At 33.1% G+C, this 12,431-nt stretch overlaps 1 protein-coding gene across 1 annotated transcript; it reads right to left on the bottom strand.

Annotated features, from left to right (window-relative positions):
• Positions 1-565: 565 nt before the first annotated feature.
• On the bottom strand, positions 566-9,256 carry AKINBETA1 (5'-AMP-activated protein kinase beta-2 subunit protein). The gene is made up of 4 exons (XM_085709537.1): positions 8,881-9,256; positions 3,652-3,830; positions 3,399-3,561; positions 566-1,274 (listed from the first exon to the last, which is right to left on the bottom strand). The coding sequence occupies exons 1-4, from the start codon at positions 9,049-9,051 to the stop codon at positions 957-959; spliced, it is 831 nt and encodes a 276-aa protein (XP_085565663.1). The 5' UTR covers positions 9,052-9,256; the 3' UTR covers positions 566-956.
• Between the last annotated feature and the right edge of the window lie 3,175 nt (positions 9,257-12,431).

The raw sequence follows: 12,431 nt of genomic DNA, 5'->3' as shown, positions 1-12,431 counted from the left end.
GTCTTCTCAGCAATTTTAAGACGAAGGGGACCAAAATTGTATTTTTCATACTTAGGGGGCCAAAATCGCAACTTTTTGAAAGATAGGGGGCCAAAGTTGCACTTTAGCCTAAAAAATAAAAATAAAAAAAAAACAAAGAAGCAGAAGCAGCATTATACATCTCTCTGATTCTCAAAACCTTTACCAAGAAAGTATCTATCATTTCCCATATATGAATGTCTATAACTGGATTTAAATGAAAAAATCTAGACCCCGAAAGACAAAAAAGAGAAAGTAACACAGTTTGGTCGTATTTTTTAAGTTCATGTGTTTGTTCTCGAGTCTCCTAATCAATGTCCTTCATCATTAATATCTAGATTTTGTGACACCCTCATTCACAACCAAGTTAATATTTCTAAAAAAAGTGCCAATTGAAGGGCAATATTGGTAAGGAAAAATGGCTACACCAAAATTGTATATTGCTTCTATATATTGTTATATAAGATACAAATAAACATTTGAGAAGGGGGACCTTTGAAAGCTATTGAGTAGCATAAAAAAGAAGGGAACTGAAGGGGGTAAAATCTGAACCAAACAAGCTGTTTAAATTGTAGAACCAATAGTTTCACTACTAATGCACTAGAATTACACTACTCCCACTGTTAACTTGGGATTATAAACCAAAAAAACATAACCGAGACAGGAACGAAGTTACTTCAGTAGCACTGCCGACATCAAATTTTAGGCACCTTACTGAAATTTTAATAATTCTAAAAGGAGAAGAAAAAACGCAAAAGGTTACCAAAAATCTGAAAGTTTTGATGTATCAAGACGAAACAGAAACACCAGATTCTTTCGAGCATATCTACAGATACAAGACCTTCACATACCACCTACGGAGGGGAGTATTATTTGAACATTTTTTTACAGACTGAGGCTACAAAATAAAAACAACAACCTGGACAACTGTCACATATTTACCTCTTGAGAGGTTTGTAAAGGACAACTGTCACATATTTCGACTGGAACCTGTGAGTCACTCCCATGGCAACAACAGATTTTGATGCCATATTTTTCTCTATGAAGACATGATTTAGCACAACATGTTGAGGCTTTGAAGAGGGACCGACATCAGCGTTCTCCATGCCTAGGACTGTAAGATGCAGCTGCGAAGGAACAGCCATTGGCTCTTTTGCAAAGTCTTCCTCAGCTGGATATGCTTGACCATAACTAGATTCTGGGGAGGGTGGTGCCTCAAACTCAGACACACTTTCAGGGTTTTCAGGCACATAATCCTGCAAAAAACAAGAACATCAAATCATTAAATGGAAGACAAATCATTTTCATTAAATGGGGATGATAACTCCTCATCATAATCAAACAATCAAAAGCAATCATGGACACTCGTCTGGACTATATAGGACAGGAAATATTAACAAACATTTATTACAATTACAAGGATTTTCTTCTCCTAAGCTTTGTTTGGGAGTTTGGAGGGGAGGGGAGGGATTTGGAGGGTGGGAAATATAAGGAAAAATTGCTAAATCTTTCAGGTTTTTTAGAAGAGTATTTTTTTAGAGAATGATAAATTAATGTTTATACTTACTATATTTTTTAAATTTAAGAATATTATAACAACATAGATTGAATTTGAAGAATTCATATAAACCCTCCAAAACCTCCAATTAGAGCTGTCAAAATGGGCCGGGCCGTACGGGCCGGCCCGAAAGCCCGAATAAAATGCAGGGCCTGGGCCGAATAATTGCAGCCCGAATTTTTCCAGGGCTTTTTAGCCCGGCCCGAAAAAGCCCGTAGCCCGTTAGGGCTGGCCCGTTCGGGCTTCGGGCGGCCCGCCAGCCCGCCAAAAAATACATTTTTTTTTTGTCTTAGGCACCTGATTCCTGGAGGTTTATAAGGATATTCCTGAGATAGTAATATACTGGGTGTTGGAACTGCAAAACCAACACACAATACAGCTGAAACAAAATATGAATCTGCAACAATCATAATTTGCTAAACCTGAGAAAGGTGTTCCCTCAATGAAGTTGCTGGCAATAATAGCTTGAATCATATTTTGAAAGAGATTTTGCTGAACAGTCTCAATTTAGAATAATCGAAACCTGATCACAGCTTTGGTACAAATTCTTGCAGTAATAGTTTTGTTACTTATTAGTGTAATTGGTTAATGCTAAGTTAATCCCAATTTATATGCATCGTTTTCTTAAGAAAAGTTAATTTATTTCATTTCATGATTAACCACTGTCCACTATTCAAGACTAAATGTAGTACTTCTAAAAAAAAAATTAAATGCAATAGTAATAACTAATTATTAACGACACAACAGCTTCCAATATTAGAGCTTCCATGCGTTTAAAGAATGAAAAGAAAAAAGAAAAAAAAAAGACACGTGCGGGCCGGGCCGGCCCGTTAGCCCGGGAGCCCGTGCAGGGCCGGGCTCGGGCCCCAATTTTTCAGCCCATATTCGAACCGGGCTTTTTAGCCCGGCCCTAAAAAGCCTGTTGCCCGACCGGGCTGGGCCTAAACGGGCCGGGCCGCCCGTTTTGACAGCTCTACCTCCAATACAACTTTTGAGTTCCCCCAATAAAACTAAACCCTCCAAAGCCCTCCCCTCCCAAAAGTCCCTATTCTTTCCGTTTGCTCCTTCCTTTTTTTCCGAAGTCCTCTCCTCCCTTCCCCTCCAAACTCGCAAACAAAGCCTTACTGATTAACAACTTCAAATTCATGGAAAGCAAATTAAGTTAGAACTCAAAAGTTTATTAACTGAAGACTAATTTAACTATTAAGTATATTCTATACTATATTTCATCACATTAATGCTCTGGCCATGAAAGCAGAAAATCTCGTGAAATTTGGCTTTCCAAAACTCAAGTAAATAAACCAACAGTAGAGTGCAGAATCCAATATTTCCTCAGTCTATATTCATCCTTGATCTCCACATATGACATAAAAAACAATGAACTCTTTCCTTACCCCTCACATCTAGTTACCTGCACCCCCTCACCCCAAAGAAAAGAAGAAGAAAAAAACTGCCACACATTGCATACGAGCAAGCAATCACCGTTACACCAAAAGGACAAGATCCTCTAGAAGAGTGCAAATGCAGAATGGGAGTTACTTTTCCCACCTTATGAGTTTCTCACACACCCCTGTTCGAATTCTAAACTCCAAAATATTTTAACGTGTTTTGGAGGATTTTATAGGGTGTTTATGCCGTTCGGATTTTATAATCCGAACTGCATAGGGCGCGCGAGAAACTCAATAGGGTGGGAAAAGAAGGTGTCATGCAAAATTAGGCATCTGTGAGAATAAATTTCATTTCATAATGAAAAGGATATTGTTTACACAACAATAAGATGTTTGCAGAAGATGAAAAATTCACACAAAAGGAAGATGCATACATTAACATCAAGAAGATTGCAGACATTCCCCATCTCATCAGCTACACAAGGAAGATCCGGAATATATCTTTGTTCACCGTCGACAATGAACCTGTAATGAAATATACCTGATGGGAGGACTATAAGAATCGAGTGATCCTTGCCACCTCGCTGCAATACCTTCCTGCAAATAATTAAAATTAACCGATTGCTAACTTTTCACGTCAAATTCAATCAAGCCACCATTACTAACAAAGGAGTCATCAAATCTTACCTAGATGCCCAGTTATCCCAGGATCCCTCCACAGCCACACTGTTACCTCCATAATTCCAAGTGATCATAACAGGGATTCCTTGCTCCGGAGCTTGATTAACAATACCATGAGGCTCATTCTGCCACATTTGATTGAGAAAAGGAGGGCCGTTACCTCTTTGTAATGGAGCTAGAGGAACCTGAAAAGTACAAAGAAATCCTATGTTTAGTTTTTAATTATGTCATGTTGCCACCGATATTACCTGCATATTTATTTCCTAAACAAAAAGAAAAGACAGTAGCTAAAAACAAGTTGAAACTTCAGGGAATGAATAAAGTGGACAAGAACAACAATACACAATTAAGCACTACTGCATCCCTTATAAATAAAAGTTGACTCTACAAGTCTAAACTTACAAGGACACGGTGTTTTATAATATAAGATCGCAAAAGGCAACCAAAATTAATTTCAGCCTCAACTATTGTTACAGAACAACAACCAAAAAAAACCTGAGATCTATCTAAGAGAGAGATAAGCTGCAACATTTGCTTAAATCAAAGGAAAAATAAGCGAATTCTCCTCCCAGGAATTCCCCCCCTTTCTCAGTTTCCCAAAACTATCAAGGGCCCGTTTGGATTGGCTTATTTTAAGCTTATGTGAGCTTATCTACTAATATAAGCATTTATAAAAGTGTTAGGGTAAATCAATTGAAAGAGCTTATCCCAATTTCATAAGTGCTTGTGCTATATTTTAATAAGCTCAAATTATAAGCTTATCACTGTGCTTAACACGGAGCTTTTCTAAAATTGCTCTTTCGATTCTCACTGAACCTTCTTTTTCCAAACTCACAATTATATTTGTTTTTAAATACACATATTTTTTTTTTGTAACAAAGTTATCTTATAGTTCTATACGCTTTTTTTTTTTTTTTTTTTTTTTTTGAAATGAAGTTCTATACTCTTATCTTCATATTTTATGCCAACCTATATTATTCTATTTATCGATATATTATTTCTTATTTTATTTATATTATTGTACTTGTTAGGATCAAAAATATTATTATACTTGTGAATAGTGATATTTTGATTGTTTATTTATCTCATTTTAAATAATTGTAATATTTATATCACTAGTTTGATTCTTCAATTATTATTTTTAGATAATAATTTTATTCCTATACAAATATTCATATTTGTTTTGTATGTATTAAAATTATTGCTAAATTTTTAATCATGTTTTTTTGACAGATTTTTAATCATGGGTTGATTCTTTAATTTTCTAAATTAAAACCATATTAATATTTTATAAATGCTTATATAATGACACATCCAAACACTTTAATTTGTGTAAGTACTTTTTAGTGTACTTATCCAAACGTAAAAAGCTTATTGAGTATAAGAGCTTCTGATGTAAGCTCTTGTTCAATAAGCTCTAATGCTATAAGCATATGTATAAGTTGTTTATCCAAACGAGGCCCAAGTCTACATTTGTGCCTCTTCTACCCCCCTCCTACAATTTAAGCCCTTCCTCTTAACAATCTAAGAGTCCTGCTTATTTCCTAACTACTCTAGCTGCTTTCCCTCATTTTCTTTATCTTCTCTTTTCTACTTCTGAACAGTGTACACCAATGTTTTGTTCTCATTATTCTGTTCTGGGTTCCATCATCTGTGTATATGAAATTTTTTAGCAGAGAAATATCAATAACTTCCCAGATGAAACCAAGGATTAAATATATTTTTGGTCTTCATAAAATTTGAAAATGGATTGAGTCCTGATGAAAATTTATTCATTATTTGTCTCTAGAAAACCCCCCAAAAACTATACTTTTCAGACAAAATAAATATTAATTGGTAAAAACTATACATTTCTGTCAACTTCTTCAATTTACTTGCAAAAATCACTCTCAGGAAAGGAAAATTTTCAATAAAGAATGTATAATGACCCAGCAATTTAAGCAAACCTATCAACACGCATATCATCATTTTAAACAATGCATTTATGAGATCAAATTTTAAATCAAATAAGTATTCTTATTAAAAAAAGTTATGAGCAATCATGTCATTTAATGGCACACAGCAAATTCCCTCTTCTACATCTCTGTTCAAAGACAGGAAAGATTATAATTTCAAAACTTCTTACAGAATGGAAAGAAAGAAAGTGGAGCTTGTTTTTATCATTGATGCACATGTATGTCTTACCATTATTCAAACCTAGTGAATAGTTCTAAAATGTTTATAGGATAAAAGATCTATCAGTCGCTAAAATAGGAATTTGTCCTAATTTTTTCCCACACTCATGAAAATATAACCATGAAGCTTCATTAGACTACAGCTGTTAACAAGAACACCTAGCTATGGTGTAAACTGACCCCAATCATTTGGGATCAGTAGCAGAGTTTCATTAGTATTTTAGAAGGGGACAAGTATGTAAAGAATATATATAACAATATTGCTTTAAATTTACAGAACTAGTTGGCTGGTGTAGTGGTTAGTTTTGTTGTAATTTAAAGCTAAGTGGACTGAGTTCAAACCTCGCGTTCAACATTTTAGCCAAAAAAATATAAAAAAAGGTTTCTGCCAGATTCGATCCCAGGAAACTTAGCTACAGAAACGCTCTTCCACCACAGCGCTGGCATACATAATTTGGTAAATAAACACACGCAATATGTGTGTGTGTCTGTGTGTGTTGATACTACAAAATGCATGTGTACCTATTGAAAAGAAGAGATTTTTGGGTGGCCATGGCATCCTCATCAAAACTAAGATCTGCCGATGTTTCGGATCTTGCATAGTTAAAATGGAGTAAGATATCTCATGAAATCTAACTTGTTTTGGAGGGCAACTATCATGTTTCCAGATTTGGAATCAAATAGTCAAAAAAACGATCATGTCAATTGAATTGAATCATGAGGAATTAAACGAATTTAAATGTGTCATGATTAGGGCCAAATACAAAGTTGTTGGAATATGAAATATAATAAGAAAATGCTATGAGGAGCACCACTCTTTTATTTAAGATTGAAATGTTTTGGAAAACAATTTCCACAATGGAAGATAAACAGTCATTTTCCACATATTGATGGTTTTTTTTTTTTTTTTACTGACTAGGAAATTATTTTTCGGCTGACACAACTAAAAAAATATGCATTAGCAACAGACCAAGGAAAACTTGCCTATATATGAAAGGGTAAGAAAAATAAAATATTATGTCCATGTTAAATGAAATTGTGCACAATCCATTCACCTAAAATTTACAGAAGGCAGTAAAATAGTGAAGGACAGTAATAACTCGTATAAAGTTGATAAAATACGAGTCTGGTCTTTTAAAATTTACTGGACATGGAAATCTATCAACTCTACATGAGATTCCCAGGAGAGTGGGGGGATAACTGCCAAACAAAACATTTTCTCTCGGTTCTTCGTAAATCAACACAAAAATTAGAAAATTCCAAATAATGACCAGGAATAAAGATGACAATGAGCAATTTCCAAATCAATGGGATCAATATAAAGTGGACACAGGTCAGGAGAGAATAAATGTATATGCAGTGCAAGTGTTGATTTGTATGTCATGCTTATAATCTTGCGTAAAACTTTTGATATTACAAAAGCTTAACAGCTTAAAAATATAACCGCATACAAGATTTTTTGTGCACATCATGAATCATGATGCATCGATTACGAAATCCAAAATTGCTAGGCCAACATTGGCAGACAGTTCTGTGAACTCACGTTCCAATACTGCATGTGTTATTTCTCAATTCAGAGACTTCGAGGACAGTAAGCTAGTAGCCAAGGGAACACGTCACAACAAAACTCAATACAAAACGAAGTCCATAGTGTTTCATCTATAAAATGGTTTCTGCAAAATATATATCTTATATTGACTTTCCGAAGTCCAAACATTGAACTGCAAACAGTCAATCCAGAAGCTTGAATTGAATGGCAATTGACAAACACACTTCTCAGTTACAATTATACACAACATATGGACATAAGACATATATCTCATAGACATTCCAAACAGCTCATTTCACAATTTACACACTTGATCAAGGATGTTATTAAATGCAATTCCTGATATCCAAAACGGACAAAATCAACAGATTGAGTCCGTTAGACCAGAACAATTAATGTGAATTTTGAAATGGTGTAACGCTACATATACAATTATCTGGTACAACTAACAACCATCCACAACGTGAAGACATGGCTCCACGTGTTTTACAAGACAAAAATTATGTGGTCCAACTCAAACTCAGATGGAATTGTGTGTTTATGTCTGAACCGTAAAGTTCTGACTAAGCGTCTGTTTGTTTTCAAGTTCAATAGGCACCAAATGGCCAACGGCTTCTTGCCTGTTTGTTTTCAAGTTAAACAGGCTCCAAATGGTCAACGATTTCTTGTTTATGGTCAACGGTTTCTTCCTTATCAGTAACGACTGCTTTTAAATGTATGCACGCTTGGCCCGCATAAACAAACACCCTACGTTAGTAAGTTTGGTAAATTGTTTTCGACTCTTACTAAACCAAAATGAGTTTGCATTATTAATGCAAGGAATCACGAAAATGGTAAGCTAACTACATAAACAGACAGAATGTCAAGCGTAACCGTTCTTCAAAATCTTCAAACAGCTTAAAGCAATTAATTAACTTTCTAGATTTGCAACATTACACTTCTTTACCCCTCATTCCCTATCTAATCAAGTTTTGGACATACAAATCACATGGAAATCGACCACACATTAATTCATTTTGAAATCACATTCATATAAACTATACATACGCAATCAATGCGCGCATGAGCCAATCGATCAATCAATAAATAACAGAATTCGCATATCCATTTAATTTAACACACGTAATAATCTACAGTTTAAACTTGGAAATAACATTAACTCCTAATTCAATCCAAATCACATTCATCAACTATACACGATCCATGCACTCATGAGCGAGCCAAATCAATCAATAACAGAATCTGAAGATCCACCAATTAAACAAACAGAATAATCTACATACAATTTAAACAAAATTACCTATTAGCATTTAATTTAATTCATAAAATGATTTAAATATATTAATCACAAAATGAACAGCATCATCAACGTAACACACGAAATCGAAATTCAATTCAACAGTAACTGATTAACGAACGAAAATAACAACAACAACTAACATTACTGCATAACAAAAATTCAGAAAAGCGTAAAATGAAATAACGAAGAACGAGGAGAAAGAGAAAGCGAACCTGAGGACCGAAGAGGATCGGCGATCTAGAACGACGAGGACTTTGAGGCGGACTATTGGCCATTGAATCGGAAGAAAAAGCACGAATCGGAGGTGGCGCGTGAGGTTCACGACCGGAAGGATCACCGGCGTCGGGAATTTGTCCGTCTTCTCTTCCGTTAGCGTTTCCCATATTGTTGTCGTTTACTTGAAATGTAGATGAAGGAAGAAGAGTAAACGACAACGAAAATTGTGAGAGAGAGAGAGAGAGAGAGAGAGAGTTTGTGAAGAAGTGAAAGTGTCGTTGCAAAGAAGAAGAAGAAGAAGAAGAAAACGGTTATGGTTGTTTGTTCTTATCAAGTTTTGTGTCTGAGTCTGATCTGACGCTGGGATGTTTTGGACTTTCGAGCCAGAAATTTTATTATTAAAAAACGAGGAGAAAAGAAAAAGATAAACTTTTTAATTTTCTTACGCTTTTTGTAATATAGAAATCAAGTCGCATTATTCTTTTAAGTTCAAGTTCAACCGACAAAAAATGCTGAAATTATTAAAATGGATATTGTGGTTGGGTTTAAACTTTAATAATTTTATAATTATGTGAGTTTATAATAATTTTGTTATTTTATTTGTCTATAAAAGAAATTAAATCGCGATTTTCTTTCAGACTTATGATCATATTTAGGACCTAATTTCTTACTATAATTTTATTAAATGATTTTAATTTATTGTATGGAAATGAAAAACAAGCATCACCATTTGTAAGATCAACCACAATATCTTTTGAAGTGTCTTAGATTTGAACCTTTTATTATGTATATGAGTTTATAACGATGTTTGTTATTTCGTTTACGACGAAAAGAAAAAAAAAACAATGGCTACTCTATTAAAAAGAGAAAGAGGACTGTCTACAATAGTCCCAAGGAAGATGAAACAAAGAAATAATGTCTTGAAGGAGAGGTTGAAGACTATACTTGTAAAACTAGAAGAAATCATATATGCTACCAAAGATGAATTAGTTCAAAAATAATCGGTTATGGGATGATTCAAACTGAGTATTTGATATTGTAAGACAAACTCTTACCACTCAGCTAAAATTAATAGTTAATTTAAAGTAATTTAAAATTTAAATAGTTACTACTTTTTAAATAATGAACAAAAGTCCTTTAAAAAAAATAATGAACAAAAGTACCTTTTAAATGATACGATTTATTTATTTATTTTTGATATAATTTTATGGATTGGATAGATATTGAAAAGATGGTAGTGAATGAATGGTATAGTTTTAATGTTTAATGAATTATTTGAGTTTAAATTTTTAATGCATTTTTAGTTTATAGTAAATGAATTAGTTGTTATTGTACGAGAGAATCTGAATCGATCTTTAAATGAATAATCATTGATCAAACTTTATTTATCTTACTTCAAAAAAAAAAAACTTTATTTATCTTCTAATCTATTACTAAGACAGCATTTTTGTAAAAATTGGAGGGTTAGCACGACGAAAAAATGATTGTTTTGACTCTTCTATTACAAGCAAATTGACATCGATCTAATCTATTCATTTTGTATCATAAACCAACATAATTAGTTTATGGGAAATGTTAACGAGTGTCTCCGATACACTCTTTAAAGACCATAAGTATTTATGAAAAACGTATAATCAATGCATTGAAAATCTAAACATTTAATTTTAATAACATATTTTAGGGAAAAACTAACTTGTGACCTCAAAATACAAGTTAATGAATTAAATATAATAAATTTAAAAGAATATCTCTATTTTTAGATTCGGTAACATGTACTCTAATAACATACACCCTGCGGTCACTAATATAAGTAAAAATCCACTTTTTAGATATTAGTGACCGGAAGGTGTAAGTTAGCATGACATTTTTTTTTAGGAAATGACCCCATTTTTTATTCATCGAAGGAGTGAATGTGGGTTACGGATTATGAAATCAACAAATGGAAAGCAAGTTTATCATCAGATCCTTAAATGATTAGCTGACAAAATGCAAGATTCGCATGAAGAAATTGCTGCCAGACCTAATTTTTATCCTCCATATCAAGGATTTGCGAAACCAAAGACACTTTATATTAAAAAAGTAAAAGAAGACGTGCTTCACGCTCACAACAAAGGAATACTAAAATGCAATATGTACGAGTCTCGTCCCCTGGTCTAAGACAATTTGACATTTTTTTTCTTGGCTAAAATATGGAATTGATCCCTGTAAAATAGGTCAATTTTGGTTTTAGTCCCTGCAAAATTTTTTTATAGTTTTTGGTCCCTGCAAAAATAGGTCAGTTTTGATTTTAGTCCCTGCAATTTTTTTTTATAGTTTTTGGTCCCTGCAAAAAATTTTGTTTTTGGAAATAGCCGCTGACCCCAGTTATGTGATGATTTGTCACTTTTATAAATTAAAAAATAATTGTTGTACATGTTTTATTATTATTTTTCAATTAAAAAATAATTATTGTTATATAAATTATAAAAAATAATATTCTTTTTATTAAGTAAGCACATATGCCATATATGCACAAAAGTGACAAATCATCACATAATTGGGGTCAGGGACTATTTCCAAAAACAAAAATTTTGCAGGGACCAAAAACTATAAAAAAAAAAAAAATTGCAGTGACTAAAACCAAAACTGGCCTATTTTTGCAAGGACCAAAAACTATAAAAAAAAATTTGCATGGACTAAAACCAAAACTGACCTATTTTTGCAGGGACCAAAAACTATAAAAAAAAATTGCAGAGACTAAAACCAAAACTGACCTATTTTGGAGGGACCAATATCATATTTTAGCCTTTTTTCTTTCCATTTTGGTAACTAAACTATGCTCTTTATCCCCATATAAGCATAGTTTAATGGTAATCAATCAATACAAGACATGTTGAATACAAAGATTATGATTATAATCATACTTTAATACGGAAGTCAAATAAACATTCGAGCATGGATATAAAGTACTTTATGATTTACGACATATTGATTTATCAAATATACTATTAATATACTATTAGATATTCGAAACATACTTAAGTTAGTTTGATGGTGTTGGCTTAATACCTTGGAGTATGTTTCAAGTATAAGTTTCAGGTTTGATTCTCCACTGTCAATTTAGGTAAGTTAATTTAGTTTTTTTAAAATATATATATATATATATATATATATATATATATATATATATTAGATATTCGAAATACGTGAATTCACAACTACTCTCACGATGATCATTTCATAACTTGTGATTCTTTCTCAAAAGAGAAGAATATATACTCCCTCTGGTCACTATTATAAGCAAATTTTGACTTTTTAGGTTCATTCAATAAATGATGTACGTGGTCTATATTGTAGACCACATACATCATTTATTGAATGAATCTAAAAAGTAGAAATTTGCTTATAATAGTGACCAGAGGGAGTATGCATGTTCGATATATTGAAGATCACGACCTACATATAAGGTGATAACCAATTAGAGTTCTCATTATTCTAAAGAGAAATGATATTTGAACAACCACTTTTAAACAACTTTTGTGACAACTTTCTCTCTCATACTCACATT

The sequence above is a fragment of the Medicago sativa genome, chromosome 5 (genome assembly GCF_051527215.1).
Source record: "Medicago sativa cultivar Bolivia chromosome 5, Bolivia_mono, whole genome shotgun sequence".
Taxonomy (NCBI): domain Eukaryota; kingdom Viridiplantae; phylum Streptophyta; class Magnoliopsida; order Fabales; family Fabaceae; genus Medicago; species Medicago sativa.
This window is presented reverse-complemented; position numbering and strand designations above follow the sequence as displayed.